The sequence below is a fragment of the Zootermopsis nevadensis genome, unplaced genomic scaffold (assembly GCF_977971745.1).
Source record: "Zootermopsis nevadensis isolate Lab colony 2312 unplaced genomic scaffold, Znev_1.0 Znev_ptg000020l, whole genome shotgun sequence".
NCBI classification, from domain to species: domain Eukaryota; kingdom Metazoa; phylum Arthropoda; class Insecta; order Blattodea; family Termopsidae; genus Zootermopsis; species Zootermopsis nevadensis.
Window position 1 is genome coordinate 11,806,718 of NW_028259152.1, and position 26,195 is coordinate 11,832,912.

Genomic DNA, 26,195 nt, shown 5'->3' on the forward strand with positions numbered 1-26,195 from the left:
AACATGCTGCCCAGCAACACATTAGTAAGACTTTTCTTTTAAGGTCAGATACAAATATGGGGTTATTATTTTGTTTTAGGACCCCCCAGTGCACTGCTCTGCTCCAGGCAGCTCTTGCTCTCTTTCTGCAAATGTGGTATTAAAAAAAACTTTGAGCCAAACTTGCCAGGACAGAGGAGGTGTTAACAGCTTAGTTTTGTGAGTGCCAGTGAAATGTAAAGTACTGAATTCACACAAGCTGCTGGACCCATGAGGGCAACACTGGTCATGGACCTTCTTACCTTTTAGGACAGTCACCTGTCAATACAAGCCAGTTCCAGACAATAGCAGCATCAACACCCTACCAGCTAGATCATCACAGGAGATAGTTTGGCCAAAGCACTAAATTTGAGCTGCAGTATAACCATGGCCACAGACATTCTGTTTCACAGAAGTGCTTGTGTGACACTACACACTGAGTGATGAGTAATAAGATTAAGAAAGATGGGAAGTGTTAGATACTATTAAAAGGGATAGCTGCGGGGAAATGCGTGGGAGCTAGCTAATGGAACGACTAAGCCAGGATTGGAGTACTCTTATACATATTTCCATACTTCTGTAACTGTGTAGATGTTGTACATAAATGATATAGTAATGAGTGTTAATGTTCATGTGCTGTATGAGTTCCAATACTTCATCCTAAATTCATGTCCATGACTCTACAATACCAGTAAGTGAGAGTCAAACTGCTACCTCAAGGTCACTGGTGGCAGCCTACCAACAGCAGAAACAGTGAAGGGAACCTATAAGTAAATTAGTAATTGGTGCCAGTAGCAATCGGTTAGGTTCCTGCTGCATCTATCACAAGTGGTTGAGTTATTCAAGCTTGAAGCTCCCTTATGGCCCAAACAATTACATGCACCACTGCGAAATCCTATTAAAATTAACTGTACAGTCTTTCTTCCTCTGTTATCCCTGCAAAAGCCTGTTCAAAGTCAAATTAATATAAAGAATAAGGCCAATTACTCAGTAATTTTGCAGCAGTTCTTGGTGAGGAGACCAAAACATCACCTTGCTGGACTAATCTTGCCACTTATTTTCTTGGCAAATGCTCCAAATTTACACCAATATCATGAAGTTTTTCTTCAATTAGTGTGTGGCATCTTACATTTATTTTCTTATCCAGCACCAAACCTGCAGTTTTAAATTTCTTACTTAAATAATAAATGGCAGACTGTGCAATAATATCACATCAGGATATTTTTGTTGAAATTCTCTACAACATACACAGGCTGAACAACATTTTACATAAACGTCATAGAATAAAATTCACTGCTCCAATCTATACTAATGTACCATCATGAACAATAACTGGCACTAAGTCTGGACATGTCACTAATAACAGAGTAGCTAGAAAGCCCACATCTGATGAAGTGTTTGATGGGCAGCAGCATTGCATCTTATGGTCCAAATACAAAACAATAACCCAACAGGAGAAGCAATCTGATCTACAAATTCTTTAAAATCAGAATTTATTAACCCTTTAGTGTCATCTGCAGAAGTCCCAACATACATATGAGAAAAATATTGTTAAATTCTTGTTGATTTTTTAAATCTGAATTTGAATTAAATGTGATGAAATTTGATTATTCGCAAACAAAGTATTTCTACTTCCCAACTCTGCCATGGGAAGGTGTTGTGTTTAGCAATCTAAAATTTCAGCTAGAGGACTGAGCTGATCAATGCAAGCAACTAACACATTTTTTAACAGACAATCACTATTGGCAGTATAAGAGTTAAAAAACAACAACTTACAGTTGCAGCAGTGAGTTTGTTGCCAAGAAGAACATAAGTAACAAAGGTGAAAATGGAGATGAGAACAGGAGTAGTAGCCCAGAAATACACACACAATGCATCAAGGTACTTTCGACCGCGCAGGTACTTCAGTTCCAACTCACGCAGCTCTGAGAAAGGTAAGCAAATGCAAACAAAATAACCCTGTCACTGCCACTGACAAGTTTTATACAATTTTAGTAGTCAGGCTAAAAGTTTTTATTAATATGTGTGCTTTTGTTTGTTCAACAGAAGGCATTCATTAGACAAGATCTGGAAGATAAACACTAATGAAAGTAGTTTCTCAAGTGTGCCTGGAGGAATCAAGTATTGTAATGCTGATAAGCACTGTGTCATATCAAACTCACTTCCAATTTTGTCAACAAAGTGGTCTTCCCACACATGAAATTTGATCACACGGATTCCACGCAGAATTTCAGCCATAACTTTCACTCGCCCATCTTTCTGTAACATCAGTTTTGTACTCAGCTCACCTGAAAATTTAAAAAAGTTCCTATTAATTTTTCTTAATATACAATTAACTTCAAAAAGTGGAAATATAAACAATTGTTGCTGCATTAAAAGTCAAACTAAAGAAATGTTTACTGGAATTTTAACACATTTATTGTATGTATAAAGTGAAGCTATCGTGGCAACCGAAGTTGATGAAAGACTCTGGTTTATGGTTTATTCACCATTTAGCCACCTGTTGCGGCTTGTAGCCCAATAGTTTTTCATCAACATTTATTGTAATTTTATTTTATAATGTAAATAACATAAGAATCTGACAGGATTAGAAACAATAAATTTAATGAGACTCGAACAGCTGAACATACAAGACAGCAAATTTAGTTTATTTTACTACTGCATCAAAATCTGTGCCTGTTAAATCAAGCACCCATTAAAAAGTTTGTCTTTAAAATGCCTTCAGCCAATACTGCAGAAACATACTTTCCTCTAGCAAGTCACCAGAAACCAATGGCCACAGCCTAATGTATTTTTTATATTTATAAATAATTTTCATGTTGAAACTGAAGCAATGCTGGGAAAAATATACATCTTTTGTAGGAATAAACGTAACTGTGCTGCAAGACCAAGTGGGAGTGTAGTTTGTTAAGTAGCTAGTATAATTTCACAACCTATGCCAAAGTTGACACAGCACAAAATTAAATGTTTCCATTTAAAACCTTTGGAAATATCCAGGCACTGTATACTATTACAGCCTGTAAAATTTACAAATACACTGTATCAAAACATTCCAGCTAAAATAAAAATCTTACCTATTTTTGAAGCTATGTACTTATTAATTGGAATCAAAATAATAGTAAAAGTAGCACCAGCAAGAAACGCTAGGCCAACTTGTGTGTATAACAGGTAAAATGACACACCAATCTGAAACATAAGGTGGAAATACATCTTTTGGCATAACACCAATTAAATGCACTAAATTTGTAACACATTTGTTACACTTAATTTACTTCACTCACTGTCATTTTGTTACTTCAATTTCTGTCGTCTCACATGTACTTTACTGCTTACTGTTTTTGACGATGAAGTTAAACGTGATCATAATGACAATGATTTAAAATGGTGCATCTATAATAACTGCAGTCTGTAAAACTGTGGGGATTTTTAAATTTTTATTTCAATGTTGTTCACATGCTAATGACATTCAATGTCACAGAATATTTCAGTCTTCATAGCAGTAGATACTAACACATACATGTTAACTCCATATATATATAATAATTATCTTATGTCATCAGGGTGAATAATAAGAATGCACACACTGGAAAAACAACACATTCATACAAAATGTATGCTGGTAGCCATTTGCAAGATGAATCAAGAACATATAGAAACTTCATCTGGATACTGTGTACTGGTGGATTCGGGGACAATAATAAATATAACTGCCTTGATGTGTTATCTGAATTCAACACCCTCATGGATATCATGAACATAGTAATGAATCTTCAGGTTCTCCCACAGTTTGGAAACTTCCTCCCACAACATTCTATATAAAGTATGCAAATGATGAAGCATTCTTAAATTAACTAAAACTCAATTTTACATATGTCTGTTCCAAAAGTCAAGACAAGTAAATAGTTCCTGTTACATTAAGACACAAAACATTAAAAAATTAAAAAGTACACATTCAAGCATTAAATAAGCATAAAAAATTAGTATCTTTGTTAATATTTGTTTTCAACCAGCTAAGAACGTGGCAGCAGTGAAATAACTATTAATAAATCATTACAGTTCCTGAAATGCCCTTTTATTTTAGGTGCTTTGTCAAATTTTGTAAAATTAGGAAAACAAGATATACACTTAATAGCGATGCACTGGTGCTACAGTTGTAATGTACATGAACACCAGAACTTGGCTCCAAAAACCTTCAAGTTCCAGTTTTCCTGACATGACTTCATCATGAAAAGGGAACAGCTTTTTAAGGCACAACAAAAAGCCACCATTTAATTTTTAAAAAAATATTCTGCCAAGAGAGGAAAGTTAAAGTAGGTATGCTGGAGAGGATAAAATTGGAAAGGAGAGGCTGATGACAATGTAAGATATGAGGATGAAGAGGAGAGATGACAAGGAGACTAATAATAATAGGGAGCAATGGGTAGATAAGGAGGTACAGGGATGAAGTGGATATAAGAGAAAGGGTGAAAGAGGGTAAATGCAGGCAAGGAGGAAGGTAAAGAAAGAAATGGTAAAGCATGGCAGGAAACAAGGAATGACTAAACCACAAATGCATGCATACAAGCAAGAGTAAGGCATAAGAGAGTGTGCAATTCAAAGGCATAACAAAATAGCCACTAGAAAAGTAAAATCTTAAGGTTGAAAAAGGTAATTTACTAGCTTGCCTTAATAACCATAAGTAAAAGACTAAGCCAAAATTTGCTTTACATACGGGTACCAACACATATTTTTGCGCTAGTGAACAGGTAAACTTCCTAACATACTGTACATGAGAGTTAAGTAAGTACCTATGATGTATGCAGCCTGGGAAGTCACACACTACATTACTAGTAGACTGAAAAACATTGTGCGTGTTCTAATTTCATGTGAATTTTACAGTTAATACTTAAAACACTGAAACTATTATAAAATATAAAATGTGAGTGTTACTCCCACGCATCGTTGAAGTTCACAGGCACAGATGATGCAAACATGGCTCACCATAGACCAGCAATGGCCTTGAGACCAGTGGACTAACAGCCAAATGCCGAATACACCAACTCCTGTGTAACCAACAGCCAGTACAGTGTTACTATATATGGTTTTGTAAAGAACTTACCTTTATGCTCTGCTAAAACATGATCTTTTGATTTATAATATGAATTAACTTCTTTTGTGCCACTGATGATGACCTCTTGAGGTCGAAAAGCGTTTGGCATTAATATTCTGCACAGTGTAAACAGCTGTTTGTATGCACATTTTATATTCCCATACACTACATGGTATGCAAGGTTTTAATATTATTACAAAATAGTAATATTAATAACAAAACAGATAAATGAATAACAATACTACAAACAGCACAGCACAGCAGCAGGAAGTAAAGACACATGTGAGAAATACCTTCATATTAAAGACTTATGTTCTGCACTCATAAATAAGGGGGTTACACATGTGCACAACATCATGTGCCTACCAGGCTGGCTATGTCACAGATATTTACTAAACTCTGGCATATGGTACACTCAATTTTTGTTTCTTTTAATGCTGTAAGAACACTGCAATTAATCAAAGGGTATAAAAGGGAAAACAGTACTGGTATATTGAGGGATACTATACAATATCTCAGAAAACCAACAAAATATGTATGCCAAAACAGGTACGAGAGTACCCGGACTTAATATAGTGGAACAAGAAACAGTCTGTTATTATGTATGTATCACATATGCCAGTTGCACACTTTACTGGTAGTTTCTCCTGAAGTAACATACCTGAAATGGAATACTCCAGAAGGAATGGAAACTAGGGCATGAGTTTACGATCCGATCAGTATCTGTGCTCATGAAGTTCACAATCTCACCAATACTGTGCAATAAAGTAAAGATCACATTAATAAAAAATATATGAAGTAATCAAAGACATAAAGTACATACAGTAAAAGAAACTCAAATATTCAAAGACACTTTTTATATAAGATTTGAGGTTTTCACAGCGGTGAGTATAAAGATTTCGGTCTTCTGGGTTGTTGAGCTGTGTAGTCAGGTCGATGTTAACCAACGTTTCAGAGGTCATATTGCCTCCGTCATCAGGGCGATGAATAAGCCAGTAAGGTGTGTGGGGCTAGGTTTATAGGTGCCGGAATGTGAATGGTGTAGCCTGCCCCGAGCCAATGGGAGCAAGCATGGGAGTGGACCAATAGGAGCGCGTGGGCGAGTGTGTGAGAGAGAGAGAAAGGTGGAGTTCGGTTGAATGGATCGGGGCCCTGAAAAGGGCCTTGTTAGTGATCTGGTTGTTTCTGGTGGTGCACTCTTGCTCGCTTTTATAGACTAAAATATTTCACAGATGATTAAATAAAAGTTACCCGTGTTGCACCATGTAGTCTGGCAGATACTGACTAACATTTCAGAAAACATTACTGTCTAATGATAATGGCAGCAAGCTCTGCTGAAATATTAGTCAATATCTACTAGATTGGTGCAACATCCCAGAAGGCAGCCATTTTCATGGTCATCACCAAGAGAACATCAAATCTCACCAAAATGTTACACAGTTAAAGAAACAAATCTTTCTATATAAAAATACAAGCGGATTTCCGTATGGAAGTGCCAGGACTCAGTTTGCATAAGAGAATTTCTCTTAATTATAGCATTAATATCAACTCTACATAGTGGATAGGCAACAATATGGTTGTGTTTTGCTTGCTGCCTATCACAACATAAGAAAGAGTGAAAGTTCTGAGCATATGGATGTGAGGACAGTGATAAAGATCTATGCACTGACAGAAAAGAAAAGCCACAAGTGCTGTATCTGCCTTATTCGCAGTGATTACTATCTGTACAGTTGTGAGAAGGAACCACTTAATGGATAACTGTTTGCACATGCAGTCTATTGACAAAATTATCACAATACCATTATGTCATATAAGGACAGACAATTACAGCAATGTAAAAGATTCTTTGCTTTGCCAATGAGATCAGCACATTGACTTGTGGCAATACAATGGTAGGGACAGATGTAATTACGCTGTTACAAATTGTTTATATTAATTTGTTAAATGTGAAGCATGTACAGATCACATAAAGTAAACTTCTCAAAATCCCACACATCAGTGACAAACTTTACATTCAGAACATGATCACATTGATGATCTGGTATAAAAACAAATAGCAAGTGATCCTTTATAGCTGACCTGAATTTTGATAGTTCAATACTGCTGAGAGTAAGGGTCTTCCTGTATATTGTTGTCACCAGTGCTCCTCGTATCTTGAGGCCCACTTCTTGCATAAAGAAGTTGAAATGAGCATCACACAGTGCCACTACATGAAGTAGAAAATTTCCATACATTATTAAAAATGTACATTCAATTAAGTTACTTAGTATCAACAACAATAATTCAGTATTTTCTCATCACACACACACATATATGCAGATGTACACACAATGTGTCCTTAAAGGTGAAATTCTGTTTTAAGTTTTGATATTTTGTAGGAATTAGTACTACAAACATGAAACAAAAGACAAATTGTGGAAGACCATTTCTCATTGTGACAATGTGAGACACTGATTGCTCTCATTGTTATTTAAATTCTTGCCACACCCAAATGAAAATGTAATGAGCTACAAACTTGACAGTGTCTCTCATTCTTTGTTTCAAAGTCTGTGTCAATGGTTAAAAATTAACTAAGCAAGTAATAAGTAATTCATGCTTGCCTCCATAATCAACCCTGTTTAATAGAATTCATTTAGGAAATTTGGATGGAGGAAAACATGGCAAGTATTCATTTTGATGAGGAATCCTCTGAAAAGCAGGAACAAAGAAAAATGTAAAGGCTGGTTTTATGTCTTATCTTTGTTTTCTACTAATAAAATCTTCTTGGGCCATCAGTTGTATCAGGTGATTAAAACTTGTAATCATTTTGAGGACCATCCCTGTCCTCGTCCTCAGGGCTACCCATTCCATCTGTTCTAAGTGACTGACATATATACCTACCCTTCACTCACGCATGGATGTGAGTGAGAGCCAATGGAGTAGCTAGTGGGCACAGTCAATTGCTAACTTCACTTAAGCCTGTCTTTCAATTGGTAGATTTATAAATTGTTTGATCATGATGATCACTGGATCCCAGGAACGAGCAAGCATGAAGCCTCCTTCCCTGTTAATGTTCCTGGGATGAAGATTGATCTCAATAGCCCCTTTATCATGTTGTCCACATATCCTGTGGCCTTATCCAGGACAAAGGTACTGCCAAAGTTGATGCTATGTCCTGTGTTAAATCTGTGCTCTGCCACCTTGGACTTTTCTGGCTGGCCTAAACATATGTGTCGCATGAGTACCTTACACCTGGTTTCAATGGTTCTGCCCATTTGTCTGATGTAAATTTTACTGCACTCACATGTCACACGGTAAATTCCTGCAACTTTAAGGCCTAACTTGTCTTTAACTGGTTTCAGCATATGAATATTTTTCTGTTTTTGTCTTCTATTACTGAAAAGTTAGCCCCCCCCCCCCCCCCCCCCCAACTGCTGTGTTCACATTTTTAAATCAAACATGTGACAATCTTATATTTAACAATAATTTTAATTTAATAACTCACCTATTAAAGTGACAGCACACAGACCAGCAGCATACAAATACCCTTCAAGCAATGACTCTGACTTTGTCTCTATGAACGTCACTAACTTATTGAGGAGCAGAGGCCCCATGAAGCCTGTGACATCTGACATAAACTTTAGGACACCAATGCTGTAGAACTGAATACCAAAGCAAGTGTGAAGAGCTCGGAGAAGTGAAACTGGTTTCTGTGATTCTGCTCTCCTCCACGTCACATCTGGTATCTCGTGTTCACTTTCTGTTATGCCATTAACATTTACAGCAGTATCTGTAAAAATCAGAAACATAATCTCTAAAGATGGAAAAAATTCACCCTGCAAAAGCCAACTACATTTCTTACCAACATGAAGGTTCAACAATGCAAACGCCAAAGCCACATTAAACTGGTCCTGATCCTGAGCTACTTCCACATCAAAAAATAAATTTTAATACTATCCTCCTCTCTTCATGTCATCAATGTGGTCACATTCCATAACATTCAACATTTACCAACGTTTATCATCACCCTGATGATGGAGCCAGCAAGGACTTCTGAAACATTGGTAAACTTCTGCCAGACTACATGGCACAACAACCCAAAAGACAGCCATCTTTAGAATAAGTTCTGGACCAGTTAAGCATAGTGTCAGCTTCTCAGGAAGGACTCTGCTCCATGGAGTTACTTACTTTCTGTATATTATGTATTTTATTACTTAATCCTTGCAGATTAATTACAGGAGACTTACAGGAATATATCTATATAGTAAGAACACTGACCTGAATCTGAATAGTGCTTCTTAGTTACTGAAGTCATAACCATTGCCATCTCCAGTTGAGAACATAAATATGCAGGAGTCAAATTGACTGGAAGATCATATAAATCTTCAGAATTTTCCAGCTTCTTCTTAGCACCCTTCTCCATCAGAGGTGTAACCCAGTGGAATAGCAATTTAGAACAAAATGGAGCATTTTCCATTGCAGTACCAAGATACAAAGGGTCTCTCTCCTCCCTGAAACGACTGTATGTACCCAGTCTAGGGGATCCTAGAATATAGTTTCAATCTATTAGATAATACAAATTTCATAGCTACAATATAGTTCTAAAATCTGCATGAGTTTCTGCACTGTCCCTAATTATACTCCTAAGATGAAGAAGGTATCATATTTATTCTAACACACAAGTACTGTAAACATAATTTCTGCATATGTATTTATTTCAGTATATTTCACAGCTATGAACATAAAACTGATAAGAATTAATATTATAGTAGGAACAACATCACAATTTCAACACAATATAAACTAAACATGAGATCCATAATAAGCATAACCCATAACAAAGAAACACAAGCAAAACAAGTTAAAGAAGGCAAACAGAATGGGCTCAATATGGTTCAATAGCTGATTTCACTTTCTAAACATAACCTCACAAGTTAAAGGAAAAATATATATTAATTACCCTCTAAATGTGTTTGTTGGACTTCCCTGTATCTGAATGGCCCTGATACATGGTCTTGAAGAACAATAAATCATACAAGCATATAACAGTAACCACCCCTATTTTTGAAAACTGTTGCTGTCAACTCAGCTGAAAATTGAACGTTGACAGAGAAACATCTAAGAAAGACATTACTTTAAAGGCTGAGAATAAGGAAAAAGAATAACATTAAATTGGATCTCATGGAAACTGTTTGTGATTATGTAGATCGGATTGAAATAACTCAGGATGGGTTATGGAATCAGTGGTACTGAAATTTCACACTCTAGTGCCATCCTGTTAGTCCATCTCCCTCCCCATAAATGTCAGCTATAACCCCTCTACACCTAAAAATGGCTTACACAGTACAGAAACAGCCTCAGTTAGGTTGTAAAGCCACTGAATAGAATGAAACAATCTCACTGTAACAAATATGTACCAGAACTATAATTTTATATCTTACCAAGTAAACTCTGGCTCTCAGAATTGTGAAAATGCTGATCAAATCCTTCATATCTGCCAACATCCCACGATCTCTCACTCGGAAATAAGGTGATCATATAAACACACTGGAGAACTAGGTCTGCAATACTGAAGCCACTGGAGATATATATAAATCTGAATAAATCAGGCATAGGAATACTTTGCAATAATAATATATGGGAATGCACAGAAATTGCAGACAGGGCAAAATTCAAAGCCCACACTATACGAATAGAAAAAGGTCCTCGCAATGAAACCCCTAAACGGTGCCTCAAAGCTAGGATAAATCCAAGATGCACAAGCCAAGTTACTCCTTCAACAGCAGCCAAGAGATAATCCACTGGCTGCAAAGAACCTGGACTTAATGCTATTGCAGTGCAGATTCTTGCTACAGTAGCCACCGCCATGAGGACAGTTGCTATAGCTCGCAGTCCTAATATCTGTAACTGTCTGCGGCTACGAACAATCCAATGAGTCTGTCTGCCACAGTAATACGCAGAAATTGTTGCCATCAAAATAAATACAGGCACTTGTAGACACAGTTCTTGAAAACAGATTCCAATATCATGGGTGCCCACAGACCACAATGTCAATCCACCAGGACCACACATGTCTTCCCAGTTCCAATAAAGCCAGAAACTGCTTGAAGCTGCCATTTTAAATTAACAATTACCTGGAAAAAGCCAAGAAATAAACAATAGTATGGCTTCAAAAGTATGACTAGCACAGACCTCATACATACATACATACATACATACATACATACATACATACATACATACATACATACATACATACAAATTAAACAGAAAGATGGTTGTAGGATTTGAGGTTTCCATGGCGGTGAATCTGAAGATGGCTGAATTCTGGGTTGTTGCGCCATGTAGTCTGGTAGAAGTTTACCAACATTTCAGAGGTCCTTGCTGCCTCCATCATCAGGGTGATGCCATCGCAGACTACATGGCGCAACAACCCAGAAGACAGCCACCTTCACAATGATGGTTGATGAACTGACTGATTGATCAATCCTTCAGTCATTTAGCAACACTTTTTCAGCTGTACAGATTGTGTAGGATAAAAAAATATATGACAAGCTGGAAACAACCTGGAAAAAGGTAATAATTTTATGCACTACCCCAACACTTCTCTGGAAGGACTGAGTAAAACCACAACTTTTTGGTCTCCAGATAAAGATCTGAATCTATGGCATCCCAGATATGAAGCAAGAATGCTAATTACCTGATGTGACATTCAGTGAGAACAATAGTAACATAACTGTTGGTTATAGTAATGTCCAACTTTCATTAACTACCAAAGAAAATCGAAATAACATGATCATAAACAGAATTTTAGAAATGCAACACAAACTGAATTTCCACTCAAAGAATGTTACTAGTTTTCCCAAATGTACTAATATGTACATAATCTTAATAACTGTATCACATTAGTAAGACATACCATACAGAGCAGTGTTACAAAATCAACTCAACAGATACAACAGCTACTCCAATCCGCAATAATTCCTGTCAAGAAAAGACAAGTAAAGCCATGGTTTAATGCGCACTGTTACAGAAAAAGACGGATTGCTCTACAAGCCTTACTCCAAGCAAAACTGTCAGGACTCTCCCAAGACTTAGCGACATACTTGATGGCAAGGAAACAGTACAAAATCCTTCTTCAGGATAAAAGGAACACTTATATGGAGAATGAAGGACTGAAACTAGCAGCAGCAGCCGTCATTGACCTTTTCGTGGCACTGAGACAAAGGAAAGTACCAATACCGTCCACCATCCAGATGGAGACTTGGCAAACACACTTCACAGACATTCTGAACCCGACTGGAGAAAATCGAGCCTACCCCACACTGCCACCACCATCAACAAGGACATACAGACCAATCTCCACAAAAGAGATTACTGAAACAGTAGCAGATCTCAAAAGAAACAAGGCAGCTGGGCCAGATGGTATCTTCAATGAGCACATCATAGTCTCCTGCCTGCTACTCATAGAAACTTGGGAAGGCCTCTTCAACCAGTGCCTGAAACTTGATGAGCTGCCAGATCCCTGGAGAGTGTCAAATATCAAAATGGTATACAAAGGCAAGGGTGCCACTGACGACCCCAACTCGTACAGGGGGGATAGCCCTAGAAAATAGCTCATTAAAACTGCTGACAACCATACTAACAAAAATAATCACAAAGATAGCCGACCCACAAATCCCTCAACAGCTGTTTGGGTTTAGAAGAGGCCGCTCCTGCCCACAAGCAATAGAAAACCTGCTAAACGACATCAAGGAGGCTCTCCGAACCCCAAAACAGAAGTACTACACAATTTTCATTGACTACACAAAAGCCTTCAACAGTGTGAACAGACAGATACTTGCTGGAAAGCTGGAAAAGTAAGGACTGGATAAAAGCATATCCGTCCTAATCCACAACATCCTGACCCACAACCTGATCAGAATCGACGACACAGTAACGACATCAAAAGAAATCGTACAAACCAGAGGGTTATTACAAGGGGATCCACTAAGCCCACTCTTATTCAACATCGCCACAGCCGACATCACGAAAGTATGTCTACCCGCAACGTCACTATATATCTATGCTGACGATATGGCCCTAGGCTCGACGAATAAAAGTGACTTGCAGGAAACATTCAACCGACTAGTAACCTGGGCGGAACAAAACAGGTTCCAAATCAACCAAGAAAAGACAGTATGGATGGTATTCAGGAGAGGAGGAAGGAAGACTGTGGAAGACACAGTCTACTTCAAACAGGAACCATTGAAAGTCACTAATGCATTTAAGTAACTGGGAGTAACACTTCAGACTACAACGAAGTCCTACCGGATCCATATTAAAGAGAGAGCCATCGCAGCTACCAAAGGGATGCTAGAAATAAAAAATCTAAGACAATTTAGCTTTGAAACCACTGTAAGGCTATTCAAAGCTAAAATTTTCCCACTGCTAACCTATGGAATCAAAATCGCATGGCCCAACCTAAGTCTGAAAGACGTAAAATCACTGGAAAATGTCAAGGCACGATTCCTGAAAATTACTCTTGGAATTTCAAAATATGCGCCATCAAGACTGGCCTACAAGCTAGCAAAGGAAACGTCCCTGATGGAAGATCTGCGTTACAGACTACTGCTGCCATCTACGGAAAACTCGTCGCGACTACTTGAAGAGAGGAAGTGGAAAAGGGAAAATATATGGCTGGATTTCTACACCACAAGCACGATGACCGACCGGGCATGGACAGGACCGAACCAACCACTGCGTTACGCAATAACAAGCCTGGCAGTTCACGGCTACCACCACAAGATTTGTAAAACGAAACTCTACCACGAACCAGGACCCGAATGTGTATGTGAACTATGAGATCAACGATGCGACAGATACCACATAACAAAATGTAAAAACAGAACCAAATCCATCAATGAATATGGCAAGGATTAGGACGTACTAGATACAGGAAAACTTTCTTATGCACACCTGTGTGCTTTTCCTATATTATTAGTAAGACATAAAACAGATAGTTATACTGTATTTTACACAGTGACTGAATGGATTACTGATATTAACTTATGGATTTAGTCTACTAAAATGCAATCATCAGCTCATCAAACAATTTAATAATGCACAAAACTTGCAGAACTAAGTAACATAAACATGATAGTGACATTTTCACTGCATCAGATGTAAGGTTAAATTGCCATTAAAATATTGCCTGAGCCTTGTTAAAACAAGGGGAACCACATCAAGATGATGCTAACATTTATAGATCCATACATAACCATCCCATGGCAACCACAGTTTGGCAACTGTAGATTAAATTATTCATGGTTACCCATTTTCAAATAGTTTTGAAAACCATGGCACAGTATTTGGTTTTATCAGTGACTTTCATACGTGTTAGCACAGTCAGTATAATGACTGGCTATGGACTCGACGACCGGGATTCGATTCCCAATGGGGGGCAGAGGATTTTTTCTTTAGACTCTGGGTCCAGTCCGGCTCTGGGGCCCACCCAGTCTCCTATCCAATGGGTGATGCTGACCACTCACCCAATTAGTATACTGTCTTCCTCACAATCACCTATTTGTTTCCAACAGTGTCACCATATTATGTATAAAATATAAACAACAGATCATGATGAGATTTCAGGTTCTCTTGGCAACAAATATTTTTTCTGGGATATTCCACCATGCAGTAAGCACCTCTGAAACATCAGTCAACTTCTACTAGACTACATGGGGCAACATCCCAAAAGACAATCATCTTCATCAGATCATGATTACCACATACTCCCAATACTTAAAATTATGCCAGTATAGCAATCTGCATTTCATGTGGCGACATAATTTCAAGTCAATAAACAATGAAGGAACACTACCTGTTTCTTCCTGCCTTCTAGTCCCACCCATATACTAAAGGACCCAAAAATTATTTGTAGTTTTATTCATTCCTGTGGCATAAAATCAGTCCCATTACTACAGAATGTACTTAATACTATCAACATAGGAGTGAAAGAACCTTTTTGAAGTCATAAATGTATCAAGTGATGTGTCAGCTAATATGACTTACATAAAACATTGTTTGTAATGAGATGGGAAGAAAACAGAAATCAACAAAATGAGATGTGAAACAGTTGTGAATAAACTTTTCCATCCAGTTCAATTCACTATGAAGGGTCATTCAGGCAATGGCAAAACATGACAAACACTGTACATACAGAAAAATAACAAGGATTTAAACTCATACATAGTGATCTAACCAGTTTTGCAGTAGCAATACGAAAATAATTAAGATTGTTTCATACATTTCTGGTCTGTGCACACTTTCCGAATGTTGTAAGACTTGGCAAACAACCTTGAAATCCACTTTATGTGTAAATGTATTCTATTACATGTAATTTGGAGAAAAATAAATACCTACACCACATGAAACACTGCCTGGATAGAATATCGAGCAGAGGTATGGGGACTGTCAATTAATTACCACATCCTGAATAACTCTGGGTTCACCCAGCCTCATGGTATTCAGACATATGGAAAGATATACCTTTTATTTTTACTATACCTTCAGTGAAGCATATTTCTTCCTTCTCAATAAAACACTTTAAAAATAACCTGATAATTCTTCCCAACCTTATTTACCTAAAGAATAGCCCCCCCCCCGATACCTTAGGTGTTTGAATACTAACGTGACAATGAATCATTGCTAGTAAATATTCCTAAATGCAAGAACAGTTTTATTACCAATGACTGAGTCAGAGAGAATTACCAAATTTCATTAAATGTCATTCATTACACACGTCAAATATATTAATCTATAGGCACTTCACGTCACATACTGATAGCATAATAAATTATGAATGAATACATCTTATTTACTTTCTAATCATAGGTTGTAAGTGCATTGGTATGCATAACATTCTAGTTTCAACAACGATAATACATTCAAACAGAATAATGTTGACAAATATCCAACCTGATTTTAGTACCACTTCACAGTTCTTTCTTGTTTATCATCTCATCTGCATCGTGTTACATCACCTGCTTATCATCAAATCGAATGAGAATTGCAAAAAGGTACGCTGACTAAAGGTCCACATGCTATATTGTTACCACTTGTTCGTACCTTACTCAACACAAGTACGGAGAACAGTGAACATTTTTTTATCAGTGTTGTGTTTACACGGCGCAACAACCCAGAAGACTGAAATCTTCAATGTTGTGTTTATTCATTTGTTATACGAATTCTCAAATATGGCGTCAGAATACGATATTTGTTGTAAAATTTAATTTTGTCGTAACTGTCTTGTGTTAGATTATATACTATTAAAGTACAGAAAATATTTGTCGTAACTCATTCTCCATGTGAGAACAAATTGATCCGTTTTTCTTAATTGAAGAAAATATTACTGTTATTGAGGTTATGTTCTTATTTCAGTTTGTTGAGAAACGATGAAAGGTTGGTGGGATAAACACTTCTGAAGTCATGGACCACGAAGAACATATTGCCCCGTTTGCTTCTGAGGCAGAACGTATTCCCCCTGTAACGGAGATATGCGAGAAAACAAAAACTGCGAGCTTATCAATTCCCATGGATGAAGATTCCCAATCGAATACTTCACTAAAGGATACATTGTTAGATCACTTGGCCAACAGCAAAGTAGCACATTTTAAAAGTCAGCAAGTAGAGGAACCTGAATTGAGTTTTGAACAGAAGCGGCAGATTGCTGAAGATATTTTGATACATAACCCAGGTCAATTTCTGTCAAGATTTGGACAGTTCTTACAGTCACAGCATCTTGATTATTTTACTGAAATAAACAAAAGGTGTGAAAGTTATGAAGTTACTTTTTATTTACAACAGTTACGACGATTTCACTGCAAAACTTCAAATGAGGTAATACACTTGAATAGCATTTTGGTCATAAATATAATATAGTACAGATGGCTTTCTCTGTGGTACTTTGTTTTAATAAATTATTTAATGGGATAAGAAATATGTGTATGAAGGCAGAATTTTTGGTGAAGACCATATGTTAGATGTAAATATTCATAAAAATGTGTATATTTTAATGCTGCATTGTTATACAAAATCCATAAATGTATTGCATGCACAGTTTAATTTTAATATAATGATCTGTATGGTGATCACATAGTAAAATTGTAGTACACTATACTGATAGTGATGATAACCATTACCATGGCAAGTGATTCTGAGATCGTGTTAAAAAATATGAACTACCACACCAACCCACAACAGATGTCTGAAGACTGGAAATAAAGAATCAAATTTATCAAAGAGGAGGTTAATACTCACACTTTCAGATACCAGTAAAAGTAAAAGGTAAAACTGCCCTCAGTATGTATGGGGGAATGGTGGTAAATTCTATATATTTTAATCTTGGCAAGTGGTCAGCTTGATACTGTGGTTTCTTTATCCATAAGGAAAGAGCTTTGTACCCATTGGATTGGAGGCTGGATGAGCCACTCTGGGTGTAGTTTTAAAGGTAAAAAAATCCATCCCTCTGCCAGGAACCATATCCCAGCCATACAGCCTGTAGCCAGTCACTTTATTGACAGATCTGCCCATAATAATGGCCTATAATTAATTGTGAATTTCTAGGTTGATGTCAAAAACCGGCGCTTTGAAGCATTAAAAAAGTTGGTGAAGGAGGGAATTTACTTCAGTGAAAAGGAGATGAAGCAGAGGAACCCACTATTATATCAACAGTTGATTGGGCAGTATCTCACGAAAAAGGAAGTTGAAGACAGAAATAATGAAGACAGGGCAGATATCAAGTATGTCATACTGGGTGAGCCAAAAAGAACTTAACACTTTCAAAATGAAACAAAAAACACATGCAGCATGCTTAGATCTTCATACCTCTACCAGTCAATAGAAAAACTCTCAAAGTTTGGTACATACCTCACAGAGACACAGTATGTGCTCCACAAGTCACACAGCAGATGTCAAGATGATAATCAAACTTTGTGTAATGTCCCTGGTGATGGAAACTATGGCAGCTGTGATTTTCTTCCTCAACTCTGACAAAGATTATGGCAGAGGCTGGGTGGTTCCATGTGAAACTGTGTGCATAGTTCATGTTGCATAGCTGGTACAGATTTTTTCTTCACAAACTGCAGAGCATACCAACTCCTCTGTTGTGGGGTAGCCATTTTCAAAACTAGTGGCAGAGGCAGGCAACAACAATAATCTCCTGGGTCATTTGAAACGAAACTTAGAGAGTTCTTTCTATTGACTGTGGTGTGGGTGTGAAGTTCTAAGTCCACAACATTTGTTTTCTATATAATTTTGAAAGTGTAGAGCTCTTTTATGCTCACTCTGTATTAGCAACAGTAAATTTTAATACAAGGTTTATGATCTTAAAGTATGAAATAGAACTGAAATTAAAGAATAACACACTTGACTCCTCTTGGAAGGTTAATCTGTTTCTGCAAAGAAAGCTGGCAGTACTCATTTTGCAGGGAAGCCAGTCATTTTAAAATTTTTATGATGAAAATTAATACCTTTTAAATTATCAGAAAAGGTAATGCTAAGAGACAGCAGCATAGCTGGCTGGGTCACAGCTGTACAATTCTTCATAAAAATAAGGTTTCTGTATAGTATACATACTTACATACATCTTTATTACATTCCATGTATCCATAAGTTAGTCAGATGACAATAGGATGTAGAATAAGTCATAATAATACAATACATGTTATACAAATACAAGTCATACTATTATATAATTGTCACAAATACAAAGTGTTCACATAAAGTAGGGATAAGTTACAAATAAATCCACCCATTATATACAATAGATAAATTACGACTTACTTGTAAACATTAGAAATTCATCGACAGAGTAAAAGGAGTGTGTAATTAAGTATCTTTTCAATGCTGGTTTAAATTGTGCCTTTTTATTTACAAGACTTGTGAGATTTGATGGTAGACTGTTGAAAATTTTGATCCCTGCATAATATGCACTCTTCTGAAAACATGAGAGGTTGGCAATTGGTCTATGAAGCTGATTTTTATTCCTTGTGTTGACACTGTATATAGCAGAATTAGTTTGAAAATGTTCTTGGTTATTTACAATAAAGTTCATTAACGAAAATATGTATTCACATGGAAGAGCTAAGATTTCTAATCTCTTAAACAGACTTCTACATGAATTCCTGGGTTTGACACCAGCCATTAATCTAACAATTTTCTTTTGTAAAGTGAATATATTTTTGATGTTTGATTAATTTTCCCAAAAAATTATTCCATATTTCATTAAAGAGTGAAAATAGGCAAAATATACTGATCTGAGTGTGTCAGTGTTGCTGACATGCAACATAGATCTAACTGCATAACATGCTTCGCTTAACTTAGGTATCAGTTTATCAGTATGATTTGTCCAATTCAGGCGATTATCAATTTGCAAACCCAGGAATTTTGTATTTACTGACTCTTGTATATACCTTCCATTATAACCAATACTTAAAGCAAGTTGTGGTGAGTTATTTGTTATAAATTTTATTATATTTGTTTTATCACATTTAGGGCCAGCTTGTTAGCAGTAAACCATTTACTCATATGAGTGATATACCATCACGTGCTCTCCAAAATTATTTCTTAATGCATGTGCCATTACTTTGACTTATTTTTTAGGAGTCTATATGTTGTTAGCCAGTTAAGATAGACCAGTCTGCATCCTCACAAGTAGATGCAAAGTGTTTTTCAAGCTTTCCATTTCATCACTGTACCATCTGTCATTTTCATGTGTTGTCTACACCATCTCTGGACCAATCTCATTTGTCTTCTTCACTGGCTCCCCTTTGCATGCTGAACACCAACCACATTGTCCTCATATTTACCGTCACATTTTCATCATAGGATTTGCCAGGTCTATTTGTATCACCAAATCTGTCCTTCTAGGTTTATGGACTTTTTAGGTATTAAGGCCCAGTAGATTTATTAAACTGTTTCACCAGCAGGGATCTTTCCTGTCTCTGGTTTTGGCATGCTTCCATGGTGTGTCTGTGTGGAGAATTCAGAAATAAAAGTTACACATGATTGCTGTAGCATATCTAACATTTTACATTTTCTCTGATGAGATTAATAATCCCTTTGTTTATTGTTTAGTAAACTATCCAGCTGTGTGCACCTTGATAAGCCGTGAATTTTTCCCCAGTTTTGTGGTACAGGATTGAACAGACTTAGAAGATGACATGTCCCTAAATCCACAAATAAACGGATATTTTTTAACGCTGTGATATGAATCATTTGTCTCTCTCAATAAAAAAATCCTCTTTCTATAAGAACTAGTGTCACATCTAACAAATAGAATAAATAAATACAAATAATATCTTCCAATTTATTCAAAATTACTTATATTGTAGGATATGAATAATGGAAACAGTTTTAATAGATTGTAACATGTTCAGACTTGATCAGTTGGAAGTAGTGTTTTGAATTAATTTTCTTTCAAAATTTCACTAAGACATGTTGATATTTTTAAAGAATTTAAAAATGAAGAATTGGTCTGATTTTTACCTAGAAGAAATGTAGTAAAGTAAAATTCAAATACAATTGTACATAGAGAGGAAAAATGCACATTACCTGCAGAAAGGAAGAAAATTCTCTCTACTTCTATCTATATTCACCAGTTTTCACATACTTTAATATTACAGAAATACCTACCATCATAGGTTTTTGTTTTATAACCATGTTTTTAATTATTCTGGATGCTGTAAAATGTAATTTATTTTATAGTGAATACCTCTTGGGCTACCAGCCATGTAAGGTGGTTTAATCAAGAAAACACATTTTGGGAACCATCTTTGTCCTTGTCCTCAGGGTTGTTTTTTTCCCCCATTAAACCACCTTACACAGCTAGTAGCCCAAGAGAAATTCATTATACTTAGTCACTGTGAAAGCTTCAGATCATACGTAATTTATTAAAGTTTTGTATATATTTTCTTTCATCTTTATTTCACATCTGATAATGAGGTGAGTGCAGTTGATTTCTCAATATGTTATGGCCAAAATTAATGCCTTGTGTTATGGTATGGTTCCACTTCTATCTTTATCTTTTATTTCAAAGAATTCATGTGCTCTCTTCTTACCATAATTTAAGTTTATTTCAGTGTTTTTATTTCAGAAGTAGTGTACATTTTGGTTCTGAGCTGCTTTTATTATATAATGTTTATGTTATGTTTAAGAGAACATCAAAATTTAATACAGTTGCTTCTCCTACAGTTCTTGGGTGAATTTGCTGTTGGCACAAATTGAGCGAGATCAGATGCTTTGCTTAAGAGAACAACAGAAGGATTATGAGGATGGGGCAATAGAAGAATTTGACACAAGTGATGAAGAACAGGAGGAGGTAGAGGATGATTATGATGAAGAGGAGGAGGAGGAAGAAGAAGAAGACAGCAAAAGTGAGCATAGAACTGAAAATGGATCCTGCAGTGCAAATGAGGATCAAGAGAAGGAAAATGGAAGGTGTTTATCTTCAAAGAACCAAAAGAAAAGAAAACAGTTACCAGGAAAAGAGAAGGAATTGCTGAGAGAAGAATTTGTTAGTAACATGTATCGTAGTTTCCTGGAAGGAAAAGATGAAGATTTTGACTACAGGTTAGTTCTATGAAAATATATAATAAGTTTATAGTTAATTACTGAACAGAATGCAGAGAAAGAAGATACTTCCTTTCTGTATTATAAAATAGTTCATAAAATATATTGTTTAATTTATCCTGTTGTATGGTTCTCAGACTTTCCTGATTCATTGATTGTAAAACAGCAGTGGGTCTTCCAAGGACTGATCCCTGTTTATTTCATACCACAATGCATAAATCAAGTTATTGTTAACATGTTTTAAATGTGTTTATTTAAAATATATTGTAATAATGCCGTTAATGTGGTTCTAAAACTGAAATGACATCATAATCATTGAACATTCTCAGTTAAGAATTATGCACAATAATATATGGAATATTTAATTGTACAATATTATGTGAAGAAAAGTAATCATAATTGACTTCTGTAGTCATATTACATGCAATTGTGTGGCAGGCCTGATGTTCAGCACAAAGTATTTAGTCATTGACAGATAAAAAACTGCTAATTGTAGAATTTTGTGTGTTTGTATATAAAACTAGCCAAAACATGTGGATTTACATAAATGAAGCCGCAGACCAAGTGAGAAACACTTTTGTAGGGGACACATTCTGTAATTCTGACTATCACTGAAAGGTACACACTTTAGATCTCAGTCCTACCAGTGAATTTTTATTCGTGTTATTTGTGGGTTTTTTAATGATGCTGTCAGTAGTATCTCAAACTGTTTAGTGCTGAGTGACAAAATTATTAAAAATAAATTGGAAAATGGTGAAATGAAATTGTCATAGTCTAATTTAATGTGCTATTTTGGAATTTGTATGGAAGAACTGAGGAAAGCTGAAAACCCTCAGTCATAATAACTGATTTGTGGACTGGGATTTAAATTCATAATTCACGATCTCCCAAATATGAAGTAAGAGTGTTAATGACCTGATCATCACATTCAGTCTAGTCAGCTCACAGGAGAATACATTAAAATAGGTTGTAATAATTTCTTTCATATTGTGCCCTATTTGCAATTTATTATCATTCTAACATTTTTCATTGCATGCTCTGTATTTTTTGCAGTTGACACAGTATTATTAAGCAAAGGACTGAATAATTAGGACAACAAATATTTTTGTAATTGAATAATTGACATTAAGGTGGTACAGGTGGGATATGTGGCACACAAAGCAAATTGTGCAAGATTTTAGTAGGGAAACTAGGAAAATGATATTAAGATGAATTATTCAGAAGTAAGATATGATTATGTGAACTGCATTTTCCTAATTGTGCAAAGAATCCTTGTGTGAAAGTGTATGGAGTGTAGATTCATTGTTGATGGAGATAAACCTTAATGTCATTCAGTCATGTTTGTTTCCACTTTTGTTTCCAGTCAGGTGGATTTGAATCCAGAGTACGAGTGTTTGGCATTGAGATCACAGGATGAAGAAGAGAAGTACTTTGATTCTGAAACCCCTGAATTTGTTGCCGATGAATGTGGATCTGGTGAAGAAGATGATGATGAATTAGATACATATATGAAGAACTTGAAACCTGATTCCACTCCTAGTGATTTAGCAGGAAAATTCAATATCATGCTGTAGATATTACAAACTGTGAGTTGTGTATTTCTTTCACATCTTGCTTTTAAAACCCCCCACAATTTAAAAGTAGTAAAGTTGGCATTTTCAGAGCAATACAAGAAGCTCCTTACATCTTGAACTCAAAAATCTGATCTGTAATACCTGTCTGCTTCTTTTGTAGACAGTAATACTGCATCAGCTTTGTTATAAAAACCCCGAATGTTCTGAAGATATACAGTAACACACTTATACCTGCTGTCTAGCTGGAACTTGGCAGCATTATTGTAGGTGGGAATATCAGAAACTTGCTTTAGGTCCCTCGTGTGTATTACCAGCTTTAATCTAAAAGAACAGTTTGCACCAACACTAGCAATTACTGGAATAATACAATTAGTCATACTCACAGGGACATGGAATCTCTCAGCAACGAGATGTTGGATCACAATGTAATTTCTGTCAGTGTCTTAGTCTGACAAGGATCTGAAAGGATGAAGATGTTTGTCTTGTACAAATTATGTAATATAAATATAATTAAAAGGAATACAGTAAAAATTCCAGATGTTGTCACTGAACGTGACCTTGTTGTCAGGATAAGAATACCCAGTAAATGAACAATATCTAGTTCATATACATAAATAGGTTTAATGTTAAATATCATGTGGGTGGTCTATGTAAAGGCCTGTACGCACTACGGCACAAATGTCGCGGCACATTGTATTGGCACAAAGTCGCTTGATGTGCCTCGACAAGTAGCAGCGTGTTCCGCAACAAAAATCATGTGCCTGGTTATCGGTTGAGAGGCAGCAACACGGAACATCAAAGGACGTGTCGAGTGTTGCAATAGCTTGCGTGCAGTGTGGACGTGTTGCGGGACCAGCAATGAATGTACAGTGGTCGAACGATCGTGTTTTAAAATTGATTGAATTATACCATGGAAATCAATGTCTACGGAACGGGCAACATGCCGATTATAAAAATCGGAATAAAAAGACAGATGCATGGAACAGCATCGCGGAAGAAATGGGAACACCACAAAACATCATCGAAGCGAAAATGCACAACATTCGCTCACAGTTTATGTGCGAAAGAAAGAGTGGTGCAGGAGCTGATGAAGTTTATGTTCCAGTTTGGTTTGCCTACCAACATTTTTTTTTTTTAATGTGGACCCTGGCAATTCATCAGACACTTTAAGCCAACACAGCCAATGTTCAGGTGGAATAAATATAAATAAATAAATGTATACATCAGAGATGTATAGGAATCTCTAGAAGCCAAAAATCTCAAGGTTATGGCTAATCTTGAGGTTGAAACGTGTATGGCAATAGTGTCTTTTTTATGGTGTTAATAGTTGTTTGTTACTTATTTGATATTCTAATACACTACACGGTATGCAAAGTTTTAAGATTCTGGTATAAGTTATTTACTTACCCTTTAAAGTAGGCCATGCTGTAGCACTATCACTGGTTTCTCATCACAGAGACCTGGGTTTGCTCCATGTGGTATTCGTGGTAGACAAAGTGGTACTGGGACAGGTTTTTCTCTGAATCCACCAGTTTTACCCTGTCATTATTATTCAACCTTTTCTGCATATTCATTCATGTATCACGTGGGGAGTGTACAGTGGGCTTGTTAATGGCTGCAGTTCTACAGAGGCATATTCTCACAGTAAAATAAATACCCTTCTAAGCACAGTGGAAATCATATACCACCTGCTTACATATAATGTATAGAGATTATTTCCTTTAACAGCACTATTTAATCTTCTTAATGGAGACAAAAGATGTTTTATTTGAGGTAGGAAATGAATTTTTAAATATTGTTTAGATCAGCAGTATGCTTGAAAATGTTAATTCTAGTGTTCATAATTTTTTGTGGATGGCTATTTGTCCTGGAATGTTAACTTGTCTTTCCTTTTACTTATTAGTTTAGCATTCGTATTTAAATAACCATAGGGCTACAACTAAACCTTCTTTGTAAAGGCCACAAGTCAGACCTAAGATATTGCTATTCAACCTTTCTTTAATTTGAAGTTTTTGACACAAGACCAGTTTGTGCATTATCTTGTGGGAGCAAGTACCACTTAGTCTTAAACAAAAACTACGAAATGGGTTCTTCTCACTTTATTTTCTTAAAAATAGCTCATAATATGAATCGTTCGTACAAGATGTAAAATGTTTCGATTCAGTACATGTTAATATATTGATAAATTGAAAGTTAATGTGAAATTTTCTGAAAAATGGTTTATTGTGCACAAAATGTGCTCATGACAAAAAGGAATTAATTGAGAATTATGATTTCTTTGTTTGAATATATCAGTTTTATGTTCACAGAAGCTTACTAATGTGTTTCAGTAAGTATAATTTATAATACCAAATTAATTTCTTGGCAGAATATTTTTGTGAATGTCAGCCTTAAAATGTTATAAAAGTCCAACAAACAGCAGGCACAACAAGTACATAGGAATATTGTGCATATACAGCACTTTTTTCATTCTGCTTCAAGAATGCCATAAGGAACAGCTCAGTTATACTAATGAAATATGCTGATCTGTGTACCATCATTGATCCAGCATACAGGTGTCCCAAAAAAGATGTATACACACATTCAATGAAATTCAAATACCCTCTACCATTTTGCATATCTTAATCTGGGAAGAAATATTGCAGTGCCATCTGTCCAAAGTCCACTAGACCAAAGAATGTAATGCTGCTGCTGATAATCAATATTAGGTGAAGCGTAGAAATTATGCGGTTTCCTCCATTCCCTGTGTAATTGTTCATGAAAAATTTTCAAGGAGGGATGGAAACAATTACAATCCAAGGCTCTCAACTGTTTTTCTCATAACACTTTTCATACCGGCTCTTTATTTAGAGAGTCCTGTTAGCGCTGAGACACATTCTCACGGCGGCAATTATGAAGACAGCTGTATTCTGTCCTTGATAACAGAG

The 26,195-nt window shown here is 36.2% G+C and overlaps 2 protein-coding genes across 10 annotated transcripts in view; one reads left to right on the top strand and one right to left on the bottom strand.

The window, feature by feature from the left end:
- Positions 1–16,213, bottom strand: part of LOC110832061 (ATP-binding cassette sub-family C member 10) — a 48,363-nt gene extending 32,150 nt beyond the window's left edge. For 3 of the 5 annotated variants that reach the window (XM_022068692.2, XM_022068691.2, XM_022068688.2), the window contains exons 1-9: positions 16,043–16,181; positions 10,528–11,220; positions 9,365–9,631; positions 8,592–8,876; positions 7,187–7,313; positions 5,769–5,862; positions 3,093–3,204; positions 2,181–2,306; positions 1,795–1,943 (exon numbers count right to left, since the gene is read on the bottom strand). In XM_022068692.2, coding sequence (XP_021924384.1) covers positions 1,795–1,943; positions 2,181–2,306; positions 3,093–3,204; positions 5,769–5,862; positions 7,187–7,313; positions 8,592–8,876; positions 9,365–9,631; positions 10,528–11,203 — 1,836 coding nt within the window. In that variant the 5' untranslated portion in view covers positions 11,204–11,220; positions 16,043–16,181. The other 2 variants (XM_022068690.2, XM_022068689.2) reach the window with 2 other exon arrangements.
- On the top strand, positions 16,062–24,649 carry LOC110832062 (coiled-coil domain-containing protein 97). Of its 5 annotated transcripts, none has more exons than XM_022068693.2 (5): positions 16,062–16,143; positions 16,505–16,963; positions 17,690–17,865; positions 21,317–21,694; positions 23,058–24,649. In XM_022068693.2, the coding sequence occupies exons 2-5, from the start codon at positions 16,553–16,555 to the stop codon at positions 23,266–23,268; spliced, it is 1,176 nt and encodes a 391-aa protein (XP_021924385.1). In that variant the 5' UTR covers positions 16,062–16,143; positions 16,505–16,552; the 3' UTR covers positions 23,269–24,649. The 5 variants fall into 5 exon arrangements, with proteins under 5 accessions (XP_021924385.1, XP_021924386.1, XP_021924388.1 ...); XM_022068694.2 differs by lacking the exon at positions 16,062–16,143 and adding an exon at positions 16,239–16,345; XM_022068696.2 differs by lacking the exon at positions 16,062–16,143 and adding an exon at positions 16,266–16,376.
- Positions 24,650–26,195: the final 1,546 nt, after the last annotated feature.

Excerpts from the sequence above, each read along its gene's own strand:
- LOC110832062 (XM_022068693.2), top strand. The coding sequence starts at position 16,553 with ATGGACCACGAAGAACATATTGCCCCGTTTGCTTCTGAGGCAGAACGT. Across the intron at positions 16,964-17,689 it reads ACTGCAAAACTTCAAATGAG|GTTGATGTCAAAAACCGGCG; the intron begins GTAATACACTTG and ends GTGAATTTCTAG. Across the intron at positions 21,695-23,057 it reads GATGAAGATTTTGACTACAG|TCAGGTGGATTTGAATCCAG; the intron begins GTTAGTTCTATG and ends TTTTGTTTCCAG.